The sequence below is a fragment of the Dendrobium catenatum genome, unplaced genomic scaffold (genome assembly GCF_001605985.2).
Source record: "Dendrobium catenatum unplaced genomic scaffold, ASM160598v2 original_scaffold_254917, whole genome shotgun sequence".
Classification (NCBI taxonomy): domain Eukaryota; kingdom Viridiplantae; phylum Streptophyta; class Magnoliopsida; order Asparagales; family Orchidaceae; genus Dendrobium; species Dendrobium catenatum.
The window spans coordinates 1,250,580-1,272,411 of record NW_021573316.1 but is presented as its reverse complement, the minus strand read 5'-3'; the positions used below and the strand labels follow the sequence as shown (position 1 = coordinate 1,272,411).

The following is a 21,832-nucleotide window of genomic DNA, read 5'->3' as shown; positions in this document are numbered from 1 at the left end:
TTTCTGCTGGCATAGATGATAGCTGAATCAAATTATGCTGTAAAAAGGTAAATAAAATCTCATCCTTCAAATTAGTTTAGCTGTCTGCTAAACAGCTGATTTTGGATCTCAAATGATTGACAAAACATACTTCAAGTCTTACGGGTCAAAATGACTTATTCAAGAAGCCTTTTACGTCGACAGAAACCCTGGACAAGGATTATTCGGGAAGAATTTCGATGCTAATTATGGTTTAAACTTTAAACTAATTTTAAACTTCATGGATTGGGGAATTTCAAGGAAGTTTGCATTCTATATGCTTTTATATATTTTATGCTTATTGGATAGACTAGCACAAAATCAGAAGTTAATGAATGTATAAGATATGGTCTACTAGTAAGGTCAGGAATGCTGCAAAGTATGTGTTTGGAGAATTAAAAATAAAAACTCTTAAAAGTAAAAATAGTTGACCGTGGAATTAAAATATGCAAAAAAGGTAATATTTAAGAAGTTTTATTATAAAAATTTATTTAAATATAAAAGTTTATAGAGGAGCCCTTAGGGGGTCTAAGAAAGTAATATGTAATGCAAAATTTTAACTTTTAGTGATTTATATAATAGATTAAATACTAAGGAGGGTGAAATATATATGTATAAGTTAGTCAAGCAAAGAGATAATATAAGTAAAGATTTAGTTCAAGTGAAATGCATTAAGGAAGAAGATCAAAAAGTAATTTTCTTAGAAGAGAATATTCAACATAGATGGATCATATATTTTGATAAACTTTTTAATGAAGGTTGTGAGAATACGATTGACTTTAGTGATCTTAGCACCCTAAATAAAAATAAAGATTTTTTATTTTTATCATCGTATTATTTAAACCGAAGTTAAAGAGACTTCAAAGAAAATGAAGTATAAAAAAACAGTAGGACCAGATGATATTTCAATAGAAATGTGGATTTTTTTTGCTTATTAAACTCTTTAATATTATTTTGAAGACTAAAAAGATGTCAGATGAGTGGAGAAAGAGTGTTGATTCATATTTTTAAGAATAAAGATGATACACAAGAATATGCAAATTATAGAGGAATTAAGTCAATATATCATACATTAAAATTATGGGAGAGAGTAATTGAGCATAGGCTATGATATGATACCAGTATTTTTCAAAATCAGTTTGGATTCCTATGTAGGTCTATTATGGAAGATACACATTTGTTGAGAGGTTTGATCAAGAAGTACAGAGAGAGTAAGGAGGATATGCATATGATATTTATTGATTAGAGAAAGTATATGATAAAGTTCCAAGAGAAGTGCTCTGGGGAGTTCTAGAAAAGAAATGAGTTAATAATACTTATATTCAAGTTATTAAGTATATGTATACATGAGTCGTTACTATTGTTCAAATACAATGTGATTTAACCAAGTGTTTTCCTATTTCAAATAGATTACATCAAGGATCAAATTTAAGCCCATATCTTTTTGCTTCAGTCTTGGATGTTCTTACTAGACATTTACAAGAGAATGCGCTTTGATGTATGCTTTTTGCGATTATATTGTTCTTGTTGATGACATTAAGGAGGGAGTTGATGGAAAACTTGAAATATGTAGGTCAACCTTAGTGTCTAAAGGTTTTCATTTGAGTAGATATAAAATCAAATACATGTAGCATAAATTTAGTAGTGATAGATCTTGTGTCGGGATTGTGATATTGGGTGATCAAGTCATTAATAAGTGTGCATGTTTTAGATATCTCGGGTATGTTGTTCAAAATGATGGTGAAATAGATGAGGATATTATTAGTATAATTCAAGTTGGATGGTTGAAGTGGAGGAATGCATTGGGCCTGTTGTGTGGTAGAAAAGTACCCCTCAAACTTAAAAGAAAATTTTATAAAATGGTGGTGAACCTACAATATTTTATGGTTCATAATGTTAGCAATTAAAAGAGAAGCATAAAATTAAGTATAATATTGCAGAGATGAGGATGCTTAAGTGGATGAGTAGCTTTACACTTAGAGACATAATGCGAAATGAGCATATACGTGAAAATGTTGGAGTAACTCGCTATGATAAATAATATTAGTGAGAGGCGTCGTAGATGGTTTGGTCACATAAAACGTAGGCCTTCAGATGACACTGTTAGGAGACTAGATGTATTAGATCTGAGCAACATTTTAAAAGGCAATAGCAGGAACCTTGGTGTTTTGTCCTAGCGAGGTGAGGCATATGCCTCGAGGAAAATCGAGGCGTAAGCCTCAAAATGAAAAAAATTAATTACTAAAAATTATAAATAACTCATAAAATAATATTAAGTACATGACGAACATAATGACTTGTTTGAAGATCAATGATTCTAGAACACAAGATTCAAAGTAAATACTCACAAAAATCACTCTTTTCTCCATCAACCCAATTTTATTATGTCTAAATGATGCTTCCATAAGATTCAATCATACAAATTTAAGAAAAGATCTTGATGCCTCCATGCTCAAAAGGGAAGATGGATCCTTACCTTGTCATGAAGAATTCATATTGAGACGAAGTGTGACCGAAGTAGTCGAGGATGAAGTAGTCGAGGTCGAAGCAGGCGAGGCCAAAGCAGTGCACAAGAAGCCGAGAGCGTTTCCTTCACTGCGAGCTACAGAAGGGGGGAGGGGTGAAGATTGAAACAAATGTTTTGAACCGACGAAACCCTAAATCTAATAAGCTCTCTCGACTCTTCCAAACTAAATAAAATAAAATAAAATTGATCGAGGTAGTGTTTCAAACTGCCTTGAGGCGTTACGCTTCAAGGTGTATGCCTCAATGAAGAAAATTGTAAGCCTCGACCAAACCACTTAGGCTTAAGTCTTGAGGCATCTAAGTTGCGCCTCAAATCGAGGTGCGCCTTGAGGCGTACACCTCAAACGCCTTTTTAAATCATGAATCTGACCTATATTAAGAAAGATAGAGGTAGATCTAAAAAGACTTGGTTAGAAAACATTAAAAATGACATTTTTTATTAGATATAAATAATAATTTGACTCTTAGTAAGACATAATAGAGAAAAAATGATTCATATAGTTAGACCCCACGAATTGGGATAAAAGCTTGTTGTTGTTGTTGTTGTTGTTGTTGTAGAGCCGATTTTAAGAACTACCCCATTAGATGTCGGATGTGAAATCTCCACATTTTTCAACCTTAAATGCTTCCTTTGATGGCGTTATGCTAATATTTTCCATCCCAGATTTCATCTGCAACGCCATTGCTTGTTTCGGGGAATGCAACAAAAACTCCCCAGAAAAAAACTTCTGCTGGGCACAAAAAGCCATTGGAAGCTCCAGGCACTTCACCTCCATCGAGGTTAGCATTATACTTTTGTTGAAGTATTTGATTTACACAATGCTAATCATATTTTTTCCTACCTTGAAGTAAAAAGCAGAAGACTTCTGGGGCATTCCATGATCAGAGCATCGATCAGCTAAATGATGTTACAGCCGTCAGTGGTGTTAATCTTAGGGTATGGTGCTTTGCTTCATTATGTACTTCATTGTTCCCATTTTATTGATATCTGAGTATGGTGTTTTTACTGAAGGCATGTGCGTCCTTACTGCATTGTTTGCATTTGGTAGCACTGGGAGTCAAGTGTGTAATTCTGTATTTTACTTTTTTGTAGGAGGAAGAGGAGCAGCTATTGTGTGCTCCTAAAGAGGAGAGCCGGGCTTCTGAAGCAAGTCGAAGAGTTGTGCAGGAGGAAGAAGAAAGATTAATTCTCTTGAGGGGTTCTCTTCAGAAAAAGCTAGCAGAAATCAGTTACTTGTTAAAACATGATTATTATTTTTTCTATTATTAAAATTCTTTTACTACGAATCAAAACATTAATTTGATTTCTTGATTCCCTTGCAGCATCCAAACATGGTTTAAAGAGCATTGGTGGTGATGTGGAGCGATGCTTGTCTCTGGTTAGACAACATATTAACTAATTAGAAGAGTTCTTTGCGCCTATTTCTTGATTATTTTGGTGCCTAAAATCATACCTTTTCATCAGTGTGTAGAAGAGCGTTTGCGTGGGTTATTAAGTTACTTGATAAAGTTGGCAAAGCAGGTGGATCTTATCTACTTGTTTGCTCTTCTCTTTATCCTTGTAGTATCTCCTTTGTGACTTATCATTTAAATGTTTTAAGAGGGTTGATAGCGAAAAGGCAAGACGGCGATTTGTTGTTACGTCAGATGTTGGACGGCAAATCTTGGCGATAAACAAAAAAATAAAAGATGACTGGGATAAAAAACAGGCCGAGGAGGCAGAAAAGCTCCGAAAAGCTATTGATGTGAGTAATGTGCTACTTGCCTTTTTTACATAAATTTTCTAGTGTAATTTCAATTAAAAAAAAAAAACAAAACACCATCCTAGTATGCCTACATATTTTTGATCTTTGATTGAAATTACAGGTTTTTGTCTACTATTGCCATCCTTTTACTGCAAGATAACAATTAATTTAATATACAAATTTACACTTTTATCTTTCCATATATTGCTTGATGCGGTTATTTGGCTGAGCTGGCATGCCATGATGATGCTCATGTGCCCACTACCCATCCACAACCGTTTATTTCTTTTTTCTGTTAAGCATAGTACTCTAGTACTTTTCAGCTAGTATTAGTTTTTTTTAGCAAAGAAATCCTTAGCTTAGAAAAGGATAAAAACTCTGTTTTGAAGGAGAAGAGACATAGACGAAATATTATGCTGCTTTAGCTAGTTTATTGCTTTGTTCTTACTGTTCCATTGAGCAGGTTTCTCTTAAGTGCTTGAAACACTGCTTCATTGCTCTTTGTATTTATCATTATTGAATCACGACTAAGCCTATCAGCACAAACGACAAGGGTTGTTTTGATGCATTTAAGATTTGCTAAAACTGTTCTTGGTCAATCTGTGAGTTTATCTAAATTAAATCTAACTTAAATCCATACTCCTACAACGATGCCAAAGGCATAATTACACTTGAGTCGTTGCACCGCCAAATAGAAAATGTACAATGAGGATGTTGGTGTCTTTAGTACGAAGAGAACAGTGTAACGAGTTACACAAGCTAGTTCCTAGGTAGCTTTAGTAAAGATTGATATGCTTAATTGAGCCGTAATAATTACTAATTTATTATTAGCTTAGTTGTTGTCATAAGCTTTTAAAGATCTAATTGATGAACTGTTTATCGGGTAACCTCTTAATTGATATTCAAAAGAATAATTTGGAATATGATATTTAATGGTTAAGTAGAATTATTGCATGGATTAACTTAACTATAGGTTTTTATAGTTTGTTTTTAGATAATAATTTGGCTCGGCTTTAGGTCCAGAAGGTGCTAGTGGTTGGATGTGGTGCATTGAATTTTATAGTACATTCAGGGACAATAACTCAACTTCAAGCTTTGCTAAGATATTTAGAAATCCATTTATGTAAGGACTTCAGTGTTATGATGTGAAGATTCGTTAAACAGACTCTTGGGCCTCTTAGTAGTCAGAGCTATAACCCCAGCTATATAGATTGCTTTTCTTTTCCGTTGTGAGTTCCATATGTGTTATACGGTACAAAACTCATATTTCCCATGGACCGTACTTTTAGGCCCCTCTGTACAGAGCTGTATGTTTTGTCTCTAGATCACCCTTCTCAAGGTTGAAAGTCATTGCATGTGTTGTAAAGCCCTTGTAAAACTAGTTAGTCACATGGACCACCCGTTTGGACCATTCTTTCTAGAGTTATAATTCTAATCAACGAGCTTCTTTCTCTTCGGAGCTGCAAATCCAATATTTGAACTTCTCGCATCCTTAGGACTGTAAGTCCCATTTGTGGGATTTCCTTGAGATGTGAGTGCTAACTAATTGATATGATTGTCACTGGAGCAACAAACCCATTATTTCATACCCCAATGCTTGGGTCTTCCCTAGGAAGTAGGACCCAATCATTGGCCATTTTGGTGGCAATGATACAAATGTGTAATCTTAACTTTAGACTCCCTTCACATGGTAACAAGTGGATGTGATAAAGTTCAGTATTGTATGGTTGAATAACCTCAAAATGGAAGGAATCATTCCTCGAGGCTCATTTATTGAGTCAAATGTTTGATACAACTTTGCAACAAAGTGCAACCCCATGCCAATTATGCTTTAGGACATTCCTCTTTTGGAGTGGGTTCGAGTTTACTCTTGGATATATGAATTGAGCATGCCATTCTTAGGAGCCTTTGTTGGTTATGCCTAGTAGCCTTGAACCATGTTCATCCTTTGTACCTCTTGACTTTTCAATATAAAGTGAATTTTGGATTTCATCATAAAAGAATTTGTCTTTCAGTATATTGCCACCTCGATTTGCTTGGAATAATCGAGAGAGGGCAACACTTAAATATTATTTCAGCTATTAGGCTGGCTAGAAGTTATGGTAGATAACCCTCTAACTTTGATAAATTGAGTCCATTAGAATGTTGAATTTTGATCGGGTTGATCACTCATCCACCTCAGTTCACTTGTAATAATGATTTCTAACTTCGAGCTTAATTGATGTTTTTAATTGAGTGTTCTTGACCTATAAGTCGAAATCTTATTTAACCATGGGTGGTTCTACTTGTGAAAAACCTCAATGCCCCAATTCTTAATTAAACTCTAGTCAACTAAGAATTTGAAATATCGAGGAAACCTCAAGCGATTTAACCTTTAAATCTCATAATGTTCTCTCAAAAATGGAATTAAACTCTAGTTAACTAAGAATTTGAAATATTTAACCTTTAAATCTGATAATGTTCTCTCAAAAACGGAAGCAAATCTAAGCACAGAATTCTTCAAGAGCCCACCCACAGTTTTTTTATTCATATAGTTTGTGTTTGTTGGCACTATATGCCAACGAGTTAAAGTTATCTTGACTTTATGTTACATTCTTAAAGTTGTTTTCTAATACAAATTTTTTTAATTTTTTTACTAATAAGCAACTTTAAGAAGCAGTAAGAAAGTCATTCCAAACGAAACTTTAGTTAAGGCTTTTGCTGGACGTTGTGATGCGGATATCAGTCAGAGATTTCGACACGTGTACCATCGACGGAGACGTAGATCGATGGCCACGATTCATAGTCTGTACTTTTGATGTATTTTCTCATTTTATTTATGTTATTTCAGTTTCCTAGTATACCCCTGAGGGTAGTGAGTCTCTTTTGTAGCCCCGTGGGCATTTGTGTCTTTTTCTATTTTCTTAGACTTGAGGCCCATATATATAAGGGTCTCCATGCTTTGTATGAGGGATTATTGTTGATGAATTGAAATTCTCTTATTATTGATCTCTTTGCGAGTTCGTGTGATTCCCAAGATCTCTTAGCGAGTTCTTGTGGAGGTGGTGTTCAAGGTTTGTAGCTTGCTAAATTTCTTTTCCCTTACACCTATCTCCTTCTTCCCCTACTTAGCCGAAACCTCCCTTCTCCCAAATTCCCCACCATCCCACCAGCTCCACCGCCGGCCTCCCTTGGCTGGACCAACCACCGGCGGCCCTCCCAGCTCCCCGCGGCCAGCAGCCAGCCGCCGGATCCAACCCTCCACCCGTGGCCTCCCTCTTTGCCGCCGGCCCCCTCTAGGCCCTCTTCTTTTCGAATTTCAAATTCTCCTATATTAAATTGCTTTCCTAATTAGTTTGTCTCTATTTAGGAAAGACATTTAAAGGAGTTTAAATCTATTTGAAATTCAAACTGTTTTCACTCTCATTTTATTTCAAATTCGGGAGTTATTTCAAATTCAATCAAATCTGAAATTAAATTCAGATTTGATTAGAATTAATTAACACCCTGTGGTCCCCACTTTCTTAATTCCTAAGCCTCTCTCTCCTCCCCATATGGCCGGCCCCCTTAATGGGCTTTTCTCTCTCCCAATTTAAATTCAAAATTCCACCAAATCAGCCCCTAATTACCTCCTCCATTAAAACCCATGGCCATTATTGAATTAATTTGAAATTTCAAATTAATCTCCCTCCAAAACCACTTGAAGCTAAAATTAATTTCAGTTTTTTAAATTCATCCCTCTCCCTCTAGCTCACCTAAGCCCTCCTCTCTCCAAAACCGCCGCCTCCACCTCCCCTCCCCCTCTCTCTTCTCTTCTCCACTCATCACGAACATGAATGGCGGATCCGGAATTTTATCACGGATTCGTAGAGGATTCCAACTGGAGAACCGACATCTTACGATCACCTTTCTTTGATCCCTAACCGGGTTGGGATATTACAGTAGACGGATACATCAACCGCATTTCGTACCAATTGGCGTTGTCAGTTGAAGAGAACCTACTATTCGGCCATTGGACAATCACAAGCCGCCGGCAATCCCCACCGCCGCCGGTTCCCTCGCCCTCGCTACGGATCGTCTTCACCGTCTACCTTGGAGTGATTTCGTTACTCGTGTGGTTCTTCTTCCTCCGCCAATCCTAGAAGTAGGAGAGCGACTTTGGACCTCAAGGTGAACCGATCAATTTGTTAACCGCCGGATTCTAGTTGACTAATCATTCCATTATTTTTGTTTAAGTTGTTATTTTAAAGAACTTGCAAATTTAGTTGTAATTGATTGCCTAAACATCGTTTGCTTCTAAGAGATTCCTTGAGTTTTAATTTTGAGATGCCTTTAGATTAATTATATCATTGCTCAACAACTTTTATTAATATCATAAAACAATTTCTGGTTTCACATCACGTTGATAGGTTTTCTGGAGACTTGGATGAGGCCATTGAAGGCATTGACTTGGGTGAATGTGGGCTGTACAATCTCACATGCTTCTTCTTGACTCTTTTTGACCCGTGTTGACACTTTTAGATCCTAGTCAAACTTGGAACCCTCTTCTCCTTTTTTCATTTTCTTCTAAAGTCTTCTTAAAATGTTTTTGATTTTAGAAAAATAAGAAACATAATGTATTGACCAGGAAAATTTAGTTATTATTTTATGTGATCTATTAAGCTTGATTTATTAAAGTCTTCTTAAATCTATTTAAGTCCGTTTCAGCATTTGAATTCTATTTAATGCTTAATTAACATAAATTAACTAGTCCAAAAGTAGAGTATGTTTTTCTGTTCGATCAAATCTTTTCAACTTACTCATTTTATATAGATTGGACAAACAAGTTTATTGATATCATTCTTCAAAATCTGTTTTATCCAATATTTTAATATGCTTTCGAACTCCCCAAAAAAAGTTAGAGATCCTAATTCCTAATCTTGTATGATGGCAGGTCGACATGAAATCTGGAAGTGAAGCAGAGAAGGACAAAGAAAAGGACAAGGAAAAGGATGAAGGTCGTCTAAAGGCAACCAAGGTGGTGGTATCACTGTATTAAACATAAAAAGAATGGAAAATAGATCTACCCTAGAACACCCTCATCATCTTGAGAAATAGTTCGTGAGGATAATTGCTGCCAATCAATTAGGAGACTGCCTCCAACACGATATAGGCTTCGTTTGGGACAGTTTTTTTATTGCTTACTAAAGCAACTTTTTTATACAAAAATTTTATTTTTATACTAAAAATTGTTTTAAGAAGTAGCTATAAAGCCGTCCCAAATGAAACCAAATAGTCTTATGATATGTTATTCGCACTACCGAAATCTGCCCCTACTAATTTCACCATCTCAAATTTTAGTATGTGTAATTTGCATGCAGGTCAACAAGGAAGAAGACGACAAAATGCGAACAACCGCCGCAAATGTTGCCGCTCGGGCTGCTGTTGGTGGAGATGATATGCTATCCAAGTGGCAGCTCATGGCCGAACAAGCTCGACAGAAGCGCGAAGGACTAGATGGATCATCCTCATCTCAGTCGGGTAAAACTATAAGCAATAAATCAATACCAGGCTTCAGAAGGCATGACCAACAAGAATCTGAACAGCAAGGCTCTTCAGCACCTCTATCTGGTAAGTTAGGCTTCGTTTGCGACGTCTTTCTCACTGCTTCAAGAAGCATCTTTATAGTACAAAAAATTTAATTTTCATCAAGGAAGCCATCCCAAACGAAGCCTTAATCATCTCGGATCAATTAAAAATGTAATTCTTACGCGAAATCTTGGTTCCTCTTATTGCATTTTAGGAATCAGACGAAAAACTTCAAGAATCCAATCTGGAATGTCTAATATTAAAGTTCCACACAGTATCTCTGTTAAGGATGTGATATCAGCCTTAGAGAGGGAGCCCCAAATGTCAAAATCAAGTTTGTTATACAGGCTCTATGAGAGAAAAGCTGGTGAATCTTCTGCAATGGAACAGCTTGCTTCACTCTAATACAGGTATGTGCTATCAAAATCATTCACATATTTGCCAGTTTATAGGATTCATGAAGACCATTTTAAGGCTGGAAAGGTTGCTAGTGGGGTCTAAAGGAACTCTAACAAATATAAGAGGAAAGAAGTGTAATAGAAGAAAATAGACTATACTTTGTGTACTTCTTTGTGCTATGTTGTGATAAATGCAATGTGCTCATACGTATTATAGGTGTATTGCATTTAGGCTTCCTTTAGAATGACCTTCTTATTACTTTCTAAAGCAGGTTTTTAGTACATGTTTTTTTAGTTTACATATTTTTTGTACTAAAAAGCTGCTTTAGAAAGTAGTAAAAAAGCTGTACCAAATTAATGTTACGGTTGGGACGTTTTTTTTTACTGGTTCTTAAAGTAGTTTTTTTAGTATAATTTTTTTTAAACTAAAATTTTTTGTATTAAAAAGCTACTTTAGATTTGTAATAAATAAAAAAATTTGGAGATCTCGTTACGACCCTTTTGGATAATATTTTATTTGGACTTTCTCATCTCTTCTTCATCATTCAATGAGAACTAGTCATGACTTACATTTTATGATCAATGATTTTTATTAAGGGTATTAACATAGACTAATATGTTATATAAATAATTAGATTTGGATATTATGAATATAAATGAGATAATTTTGAGCTATATGGAAATCCTTTTCATTTGTTTTACATGTTTCAAAATAAATTTAACCTTGGGTTGATTGATGGCTTTTGCTAAGATTTTATTTGCATCTAAAATTGCCATTCAATGAGTGCTAAATATATATCCAATTCAATGCCTTCTCTAACCTAAAATAGCCACCCAATAGCCAACAAAATTACTTGTTAGTTGTTACCAAGGGTGGTATGATGAAGATCTTAAAAGAATAAGTTTTTTTAGTTATTTTATCGATCTTTAATAAATAAAATACATTTGCTCAAATTCTAAGCATTTTTTTTATATTTCATTCATAAAATTATATATTTTACTATTCATTTTTGCTCACCTTCAAAAGATTAGAAGTTATTACGTGCGGAAATTGGACAGAGAATCGTTCGATTTGTCTCTATGAACTATGCTTTTAGTGTTCACAGAGATAAAATTGAACAGTTCTCTATATCCAGTCTCTGCACGTAGCAATCTCTCTCAAAAGAGAGGCTGGCTCGTCCCCTATGTGTCACCATATAATGCTTTTTCTTTGATCCAATTTTGCAAAGCAAAAGAGAGATCCAAAAGGAAACTAAAAAGAATAATAGTTTAGTGGCTAACTCTATCATGAAGCTTCGTAGTGCTTCATAGCTGATTGAGCTCTAAATCATACGTTAATGGCGAGTGTTTACTTTCAAGTCAACAAAAACACTTCAAAATATCATTTTTATTCACCCAATAAATTTTATCAAATTTAATACTATTGGTAAAATATTCTTAAAATAAAGATTATTTTATGTGAATATTTTTTTTAAATGATTAGAGAGAGTAGTTTTTAGTAAATTTTGATATGAAGTATATTATGAATTTTTAAAAAATAATTAAATTAATTTTAAAATTAATGTAATATAATATTTTATAAATAATATTGATTATAAATTAATTTAAATAAATTTTGATATTTTTCCTTTTTAAAAAATTGTTTGCACGATTTTGGGTAGAACGACCCATATCCGAATAGCGCTCCTAATGGATATATAGCAGATTGGAAATCTCGACGATCGCTTATCGTATCGCTCCCGGCGGGAGAATCGGAAGATCGAGGGGCGGCGGCCATGTCCAAGGCTCGAGTTTACGCGGACATCAACGTGATCCGCCCTAAGGAGTATTGGGACTATGAGTCCCTCACTGTGCAGTGGGGGTAAAGCCCTTTCCCATGCCTAATCGCTTTTCCTTTCTTTGATATTTATTCTTGTTTTGTCTTCATGGATCGGAACCGTGTTCTAGGGTTTCTGTATATGCATGACGCATCTTGTGGTGTTTTACTCTTATATTCTTCACGAATTGTTGGTTGGATGAGGAAAGTTTTGGGGGATGTTTATGCTGTTCTTAAATTTATATTTGTTTTCGATGCGTTCTTGAGCTGTCCTTTTTTCCGTTGTTCTACCGCGCTTTTCTGGGATTCTGAGAGCCCGGCTATTCTGATATTTTCTGTCCTGTTGTCTCGCAGTCATGCCGGTGTGTTCTTCGTCTTATGTGGCTCCCGTTATAATCGTCAGTAAATTACTGTCATATTACAAGCGTAGGGTTGATCGGAATAGTTATTTTTAATTTTGTTACCTTTAGGTGGAGAGCTGATTCATATTTGATTAATTTCTATGAGCTGTCTTGTCCGTGTGATGTGTAAGATAACCTCCCAAATCTGACGGGAGCTTCTAACTTTTTATTTGTAGTTAATAAGTTGGCGAGAAGGTAAGCTGTGGAGGTTTTAACTATTAGTAGTAAGCTATAGAAATTTTTGAGGTGCAGTAAATGGCATGTTGGCGTATGAAGTTTAAATTGGGTGTGCAGTGTATGATTGTTTTTCATTGTAAAATCAAATCAGAAATTGTTTTCTTAATGGGTCTTCAAAAACTTGTTTCGTTGTGAGGTTCTGAACAGGTTTCCTCCATCTGTTGAAAGCTTGAAATTTGGCATGATCAATAGATTTTTGTCTTTTTAAGAGACAACATGAAGTTCACTTATCTCTTCTCACTTTATGTCATCCACTTTGCCAAATAAGTGTTAGAACTTAGTTTTGGAGCTCAGTTTCAATCAATTACAATGAAATATAGAGACCCAACGAATGCTATTGTCCTCAAACAATCTAGCCGAATACAAATTTTGCGATGATGTGATTTGTTAATCAATTTTTTAAAAAAATTTACCTTTTTTAATTTTTTCCCTCATTATTAAATTTAACACATGCTTGATGGCTTTGAAAGGTAGAGGTAGACCTAAAAAGACTTGGTTAGAAAATATTAGAAATGACCTTTCTTTATTAGATTTAGATGAGAATTTGACTCTAAACAAAACACAATGGAGAAAAAAAGGATTCATATAGCCGACCCCACATAGTGGGATAAAGGGTTGTTGTTGTTGTTGTTGTTGTTGCTGTTGTTGTATTAAATTTAACAGATCCTTGATGGATTTGGCTTGGTCTTAACTTACCTTTCTTTCATTCAGTGACCAAGATGATTATGAGGTTGTTCGGAAAGTTGGAAGAGGGAAGTACAGTGAGGTATTTGAAGGTGTTAATGTTTCAAACAATGAGAGATGCATCATTAAGATCCTGAAACCTGTTAAGAAAAAGAAGGTACAGTTTTCTTTATTAATGCATGTCTTATTTATGATCGATATACAATCCAGCATATACTATAATGGATTGATGGATGAATTCTTTTACTAGGAAAAAACATATTGGCTCCATGCTTGCTTAGTTGGGAATTGGATGATTGTTGATTATTGCAACTTCACTGATATGCTATATGCATGTGTCACCCATTAACAAGATTTATAAGTTGAAAAGCATTACTTTGAAATTTGTACGCACGGTAGAAATTTATGCTTCTCTTCTATTGGTATTTGTGGGCTATCCTTTTACTCTTGAGAGTCCTTTCTTTTGGATTATATGTATTCAACAATAAATCATAGTGCACAATACCAGAATTTATAGGCTTTTGCACAGTTATATAAGAGTTGTCATGGTGCAGTTGGTGAAATTTATGGACTTCGAAACTGGTATATCTGAGCTGGCCATATTTTCTATGTACAATTTAATTTTCTTGAACACTATCAGTGTCCATGTTGGAAATTAATAAGATTTGGTACTACTCTTCAGTTGATAGGCCACTTTTATCATTCATATTTCTTACCTTGTTGGTGACATCACTGCAGTTTCAATGGTTTCACTGAAGTTTATGGACCACCTGTGCTTGGTATGATGCATTCTAGCTTGCTGTGCTAGGGTTGATCAGAGTTGTTGTGGATTAAAATGCACCATGGAGTAATGTTATGATAATTCAGCATGAAAGAAAGATTTCTTCTTTATTAGCTATTGAATAGATGGATCAATGCAGAATCACTCACCTCCAACAGAAAACTTAAGCACACAAATATTATGTCACCCACCCAACAACCAATCATACTTTCATGAATAGTCCAAAAGACTTGATTTTTGAATGAGTTATTTTTACCTCACTTACCTTTTTAATTAGTAAGCGTTCATATGAGTTGCATTTTTTTGTTGCTGTTTGTTTCACTTAATTCAATTATCTTTCTATTTTCAGATAAAGAGGGAGATTAAAATACTTCAGAACCTTTGTGGTGGTCCCAATATAGTGAAGCTTCTTGATATTGTCAGAGACCAGCATTCTAAAACCCCTAGCTTAGTATTTGAATATGTGAACAGTACAGATTTTAAAATCTTGTACCCCACGCTCACAGATTATGACATACGCTACTACATTTATGAGCTTCTTAAGGTTTTTACCTAATCTTGTTAAGATTGTTTCTAATTTAACTTGATTATGTCATATTCATTATTTATCTTTTCTATAAGGATTATTCTTTTGATGTGCTAACATAATATTTTTTTATATGCTATCATAATATGAATATTTGAAAAGAAGCTGATTTAACCTTGTGATTTTCTTTTTGAAAATTAAAGATTGGTACAATCATCACAAAATTATTGTATGCTTCATGTTCAGAAGTAGGTTGAATTTTCTGAAGTAGAACAAGCATATCAGTACTTAGCAGCCCTTTAAAAAGGAACTTGTGAGAATAGATTCTTGGTTGCGCATATGTATATTAAAGGATAAACTTCTAAGTTGGTATTGTTCAAAGTGCTGATGCTAGATTAAAGGTTTCAACATGGTTTTTCTGAGTGACTTTTGGCTTCATCCTGGGTGAAGTTTGGCAAAGTTGTATTGAATTTAGGTAATGGAGGGGGTAATTATATTTTGTTGGTAGAGCCTTTGGGAAGTTGGTGTCTTTATGATATCTGGATTGGATTAGGGGGGAAGGTTTAAGGGTCAAACAGAGCAATACCTGCTTATTTGAATTGTGATTATAACTTGTTATTGAAAAAAAAATGTTCCTCTATGTTGTAGAATGTGTTGTCGCTGATGCCAAGCAGCTGGAAAGTCATGTTAACACTAAGTTGCTGAACAATAGTAGGCTAGTAGCAACGTTGTATTGCCCCATCCTAAGGGGAATCTGGAATCCATTATTAAAGTGCTAGTAAGAGGGAATATTTCTTTGGAACAATACTGTTGAATTTGGGCCATATTGCATGGTAAGTTCCGTTTGGCTTAGAACTGGCATTAGGTTGGTGGCGGTGGTCAGGAGTGGTGGTACCAATACTTTATTGCAGTATGTTAAAGGTCAAAGAGAATATGTGTCTCATTACCTCATGTCCTTAGTGTCTAGAGTCAAAATCAGTTATAGTGTGAGACTTACAACTTACATTTGCCAGTGGGGTTAAGTATCTCATACAAAACAGCTTCCCCAGAGAACTGTAAAAGTAACAGCTACGCCAGAGAACTGTAAAAGTAATATAACCAGTCAATAACTTTTGTCCTTTTTACCTTGCATTTTTTTCACCCATCTTTTTCTTTCTTTGTGCTTTCGTTCGTTGTCACTGGTAGCTTCTATTCTCGTCTTGGTGTTGCATGATATAAAGTTATACTTCTGAGTCATTATTACCAACTTGAAATGGTGCAGGTACAAATACTTTGCATTTGAAGTATTTCTTTAAGATTATTTTTAAAAAAAGTCTAAAATGTTACTTCTTACAGGGATGAAAATAACAATTGCAATGTGGACTATATTTTCATGTTTTTTAAATTTTTCTTAATAACCTCCTAAGGTGCTTTAGGTTTATTAGCTGCACCAGACTCTTGTTATGTTCGATTTAAAGCTGCACATGTACTGTGCAATAGTTTATGAGTTTTGATTTAAAACATCAGTCATTTGTTCATGAGGTATGGATATAATTTTATGATTTTTTTAATGATATGTTCCTGTTCAGACTCCCCTGCAATCAAGAGTCATTATGAGTCACCCAAGGTTCCAAGCTTTCATTATTGGATGGTCAGAGAAGTTTGCTATCATCTTATCTTTTTGGTGTTATCTGTTAATGAAATTCTTACATTGTGTTAAAATGGATGATATTGAATTAAAATCAAGGAGCTGTCTTCACTAAAACACTAATTTTTGGTTTATCCCAAGAAATTGCGACATAAGACTTATACATATTTACTATAATTAGCCTTATCTTCAAGAGGTCAATTTTGTGCAGCCAACTTCATTCATCCATTTTGATTGCTAAAAGAAATGCTAGGCCTCCTTTGTATAAAGCTTTTGGTACAACTTCTAGCCATCTAGATGTGGTCTGTTTTTCCCTTTCTAATCCTTCCACATAAATTTTATTTATACACTTTATTGTACATTTTTATCCTCCTCTAGTCATGTAAGTTTTTTCTAATATTTAAGTAGATGCTTCTCTCACATGGCCTCTAATTTAGTCTTTTTTTCAATGTATCATTTCTATCTTTATCACATATGCATCATAACATTCTCATTTTGATCATGGCCGATGTGACTATTAGCTTATTAGTGACTTCTTTTATGCAACTCTTAGATCCACATATCATAATCAGGTGAAGTTTTGTAACATTTGCCTTTACGTTTTCATGATATTCTTTTATTGCTTAGTATTCCTACTATACATTATCATTTTTTCTGTTCCAAAAGAAAAAAAGAAACATAATTTCTTGCTTTGAAGACCTTTTGTAACTCCCTTCCCTCCACCATTGGGTCCCCTTATTTATGATCTACTAATGGACAATCCTAAAATTACAATTCTTAATACAAGTACCCTTGCTATCTCGCAATTAATTTGCTTCAGTTATAGTATTCTATTTCTCCTCTTTAAACAACCCATCTTGTAAGATTGACCACTTCCCAACCTCCAAGTTCTACCATCTTATTTTTTCAATTTTCCCTTTAATTTATTGCTTTTTATTTTTTTATATATGTATACATCCATAAGTACTTGTATGTCTTGTCAGGTCAAGTTTTTTCTCGCAATCATCTTACAACCCATTCAAAGAGATTTTTCTTTCCTAGTAGGAGTTTATTTGTGAATTGTTCGGTCCAAATTTTAAACCCAATTAAGTGTTCTTTTCATTTTGTAAGTATATTGTTGCTAAGCTAGTTTTATATTACAATATCAAGTATAGTTTCTCTCATCATGTTACTTTTAACCATTACATACCCATCATGAATCCTCACTTGATCTTATGCCCATTTAAGATACCATCTCTAATCAACCTCTTTAAGGAACCATATATGATCAACCTCTTTTTGTCAGGTATGCATTTTAGTTGCTCATCTCTTTTCAAAATTGAGAGAATTTGAAGAGAGAAGCATTATATACATTTATAATACACTAGTTAAAAATTAGCTAAATAGAAATCACACTATTACTGACCTTATTTATGTTATTAATTTTGTTTTAAATTTCTCTCCACTTCTATCTCTCCTAGCTATTCCTATTTTTAACCTTTCAAACACATCAGCAGATTATTAATTAGATCTAAGGAAGATATTGAAAAACCTCAAATAACAAAAACAAATATTTAGTCTAGGTGTCTACATGACTAAGTTAGGGTCGTAAGCTGGGAAGTAGAATCACAGATTAAGCAAAAAACATGCACTAATCGGGGATTACGAGAAAGGGGGTCATTATTTGGCAGTAAATAGGGAATTGAAGAAAAACAAGGCAGAAGTCCCGAAATGAATCATACAGAATGTCTTTAGAAGTTGACGGGTGAGGTGAAGCTGCATTTGGGTAGAAATTAGGCTTTAGGTGCGTCGTTGTGGATATGGAAGTAAGCATAAGAAAGTTTTTATCAACAAACTAGGCCTTAGATGTCGTTGTGGATGTGAACGTAAGCATAAGAAAGTTTTTATCAACTTTATTATGTGTACCGTAGCCATGTTATAAGACTAGCTTGCCAATGAGTGAATCTTCTTAAAGCGAAATGGGATTTTAAGTAGCATCCTATTTCCTTTACTGACATATGGGTTTTAAAAATCAAAATAGAATCAACGAGCTATATCTATGCCATTGTCATCTAAAGGTATACTATGGACTTCAATTTCATATGCATGCATGCATATGAACATGTCAACTGACACATGAATAGTTATGTTGATCCGGTTCAAAATCATCTCAATTGTGCCTGATTTTATTCAACTGGAATTTTACTTTAACTATATGTTTGAGCTTTTTTTAGTTCCAATTATTATTAAAAAAATTACCCTTATTAGTTTGGAAGTCAAAAACATGCGTCTACATTCAAGGAAAGTGGACTATTAAGGTCATGATATAGTAATATTGGAGTTGATTGCTACTTTGATTCATCAAATTTTGTAGAAGTAGAAAGATGAGGTAAAACAAGTTAAATAATCACCGTCAATTCAAAATTTTGGTGTAATAGTAAATGTATAACGGCATAAGTAGAAAAAGAAGTAGATTATTAATATCTTATTGCTAGCCTGTACTAATTATCTATTGATAAAATTGGAGTTTAATGACATATCTCTTCATATGTATGAACTTTCACTATTATGGTCTGGTACCTAGATTTTCCCTAGGCATGCTTCATTTCTGGATTTATGCATCTATTGGTCGCAAAATTTATGAGAAAAGTTTTAAGTTATAATTCTACGTTTGTTAAAGGCCTATTTATTTAAATTTAATGCACTTTTATATTAATCTTGTTTCTGTTGGATGTCATCCTGTAATATTTATGGCTGCAGGCATTAGATTACTGCCATTCACAAGGAATTATGCACCGGGATGTTAAGCCTCACAATGTCATGATTGATCATGAACTCCGTAAACTGCGATTGATAGACTGGGGCCTTGCAGAGTTTTATCATCCTGGAAAGGAGTACAATGTTCGTGTGGCTTCAAGGTGAAGAAATGGATATAAACTATGCTAGTGTATAGCCTTGCTACTTTATCTGCATTTGATGGTATTATTTTTCTTTTGGTCTGCGCAGCATTTTGATCTATCTTGAAAATGAAACCCTACTTTTCTTGGCTATAATTGCTCTCAGGAGATATCGACGCAGTTCATGCTTTGGAAAGATTAATAGTTGATATACGTCTGTATTAAACTGGGTAGTTTATTGCTTAATTATGGAACTGGTTGGGAATATAGTAATGTTTTTGTTAATGATGATAAAATTGAAATCCAGAAGTAAATCTGTTTGCTTCTTGTTTTCTACCTTATTGAGTCAGGAAGAACTAACTTTAACTGCATAGAATAATTTTGTTTGTGAAGATTTTATGCCTGTATTTATTCCGTACAGATATTTTAAAGGCCCTGAACTGCTTGTTGATCTACAAGATTATGACTATTCTCTTGACATGTGGAGCCTTGGTTGCATGTTTGCTGGAATGGTGAGCATCTTCTCAGGCTAGAAATTTTAATACCGCTAGTAGGAAATATCACAATAACCTTGAATTTTTTTAATCATTTGCATTTATGGGCTTATAAATGGGCTTATAAATGATTTATCTATTTCAAGTGTGTAACATTGCCAATATCCTTCTTTTTGGTTGCAGATATTTCGCAAGGAACCATTTTTCTATGGACATGATAACCAAGACCAGCTAGTGAAAATTGCCAAGGTACCAATCAATGTCAATGTGCTTCTTCTTAAGATGCTTGTCATAAGTAATATCTTGTTATACCTCTGAAATCACAGCCCACGCCCCCTTCCCATCTCCCAATCAAACATCTTCCTACGTTAGTAAAAATAAAATAAAATAACTCACTCATCTGCAATGTTTTGTTATGGTTAACCAACTCAACCTGTTCTTCTTCTACTCCCTTTGACCAAAAAGGACAGTTGTTAGTAGCAGACCAATCCTCCCTTTTTTATCTAAGATTCTTGCTCTTCTTCAGAAGTCAGCTTACTATCAGTGAGATGCTAATAAAAAATGTCTGTCATTACTGAAATAATATATAATATCCCTCAAACATTGCCTCATTATCCACCCACTTGATTGAGATTTGTATAGTGATAGGAAACACTTGTAGATCCCAAGTATTTTCTGTCAATCTTCATAATATAGTGAGAATTCTCCACAAAAATCCGCACAAAATTACAAAAACGGTAGATAATTTGTATTATTTGATGAAAAGGAAGCGGAAAATACCAAGACACATTTGATCCTCTATTTGAGAGGAGGATTGATCTCTCCCAAATTTCTAGATGACGCTAGAGCCCAAAGAAAACCTAGATCTAAGTGATCTCAAATTTCAGCCAAATTCAAGATGCCCTAATCCTAGGAAAACAATCTATTTAATGCATACAAATCAAAAGGAAATCCCTAAACAGCACCTACATGCAAATTTCCCTTTCAAACCCCTCAAAAATCCTTCCAAAACAGCCCCCGAAAACTTGTGGCATCCGTTCAACACGTACAGACAGGCGGAGAGTTCCGCCTATTTTGCGTAAGCCGGGGCTGGACCAGTCTAACATATAGCTTCTCGTTACCATAACCGTCCTCCTCTCTTTGAAACATAATATCAATGTAATTGTTTGTGATAAACTTATTGTCACTTTTTTTTAACCTGAATGACCTATGCTTATTATGAGTTGCTTGTGTGGATGTAAAGTATTGTTTGTTTAGGTTTATTTTATTGTTATACAAATTTCTTTTATAATTCAAGGCCTTAGGCTAGCTTGATCAAATATGTTTATGTGCATTTTCTCGCAGGTGCTAGGAACAGATGAATTAAATGCTTATTTAAGCAAATATCGATTAGAACTTGATCCTCATCTTGAGGCATTGGTTGGAAGGTATTTTATCAAGAAATACAATGTTTATATTTTAGTCTGTTTCTCTATTTAGGTGACAATGGGCACATAGGTTTTGCTAAGTATTATTTTGCAAGATTGATTAATTTGTGTTTGCATTATAGTTTTCTTCATGCTTGTGTATTGCTTGCAGGCACAGCAGGAAACCATGGTCTAAATTTATCAATGCTGAGAACCAGCATCTGGTATCTCCAGAGGTTGTACGCCCTTCCTTTGAATTTTTTTTTGTGCCAAGAAGAAATTTTCCCATGGAGTACATTCACTGAAAATTATTCTCAAACTCTTGAAATTAATGCAGGCAATAGATTTTCTTGACAAGCTTCTTCGATACGATCATCAGGATAGGCTTACAGCACGAGAAGCAATGGTAATTTTTTCATATACTTTCAATTTTGTTCTTCTTGTTCTGTTAGATTTCTTATAGAACTAAGCTCTAGAATAGGGGTGTAAACGAGTCGAGTTTAGGCTCTTATCGAGCTCGGCTCATTAGTTGGAAAGCGAGCTCGAGTCGAACTTGACAGGCGTGCTCGAATTCGAGCTCGTCTCATTGTAAACGAGCTCGAGCCGGCTCATGAGCCATGGGCGGGAATTTTTTAATTTATGCAGAATTTTTAAAAATTAGGTAGGATTTTTAAAACTTAATCTATATATATGAAATGTTTAACATTTAAATAAAACTTATGTGATTTTTATTAATTTTTTAATATCTAA

General features: G+C 34.4%; 2 protein-coding genes across 3 annotated transcripts in view; both read left to right on the top strand.

The window, feature by feature from the left end:
- Window positions 1-10,456, top strand: part of LOC110103539 (transcription initiation factor TFIID subunit 4b-like) — a 29,945-nt gene extending 19,489 nt beyond the window's left edge. Inside the window, exons 7-15 of one of the 2 annotated variants that reach the window (XM_020832300.2) lie at window positions 3,209-3,324; window positions 3,394-3,481; window positions 3,638-3,773; window positions 3,868-3,923; window positions 4,010-4,066; window positions 4,146-4,289; window positions 9,202-9,285; window positions 9,629-9,878; window positions 10,051-10,456. In XM_020832300.2, the coding sequence (XP_020687959.1) occupies window positions 3,209-3,324; window positions 3,394-3,481; window positions 3,638-3,773; window positions 3,868-3,923; window positions 4,010-4,066; window positions 4,146-4,289; window positions 9,202-9,285; window positions 9,629-9,878; window positions 10,051-10,241 (1,122 nt within the window). In that variant the 3' untranslated portion in view covers window positions 10,242-10,456. Of the gene's footprint in view, window positions 1-3,208; window positions 3,325-3,393; window positions 3,482-3,637; window positions 3,774-3,867; window positions 3,924-4,009; window positions 4,067-4,145; window positions 4,290-9,201; window positions 9,289-9,628; window positions 9,879-10,050 lie in introns of both variants that reach the window. The other variant, XM_020832299.2, reaches the window with a different exon arrangement.
- Window positions 10,457-11,884: 1,428 nt separating this feature from the next.
- On the top strand, window positions 11,885-21,560 carry LOC110103527 (casein kinase II subunit alpha-2-like). Its single transcript, XM_020832283.2, has 9 exons — window positions 11,885-12,095; window positions 13,400-13,529; window positions 14,503-14,697; window positions 19,046-19,203; window positions 19,604-19,694; window positions 19,860-19,925; window positions 21,021-21,103; window positions 21,255-21,318; window positions 21,420-21,560. The coding sequence occupies exons 1-9, from the start codon at window positions 12,010-12,012 to the stop codon at window positions 21,543-21,545; spliced, it is 999 nt and encodes a 332-aa protein (XP_020687942.1). The 5' UTR covers window positions 11,885-12,009; the 3' UTR covers window positions 21,546-21,560.
- Window positions 21,561-21,832: the final 272 nt, after the last annotated feature.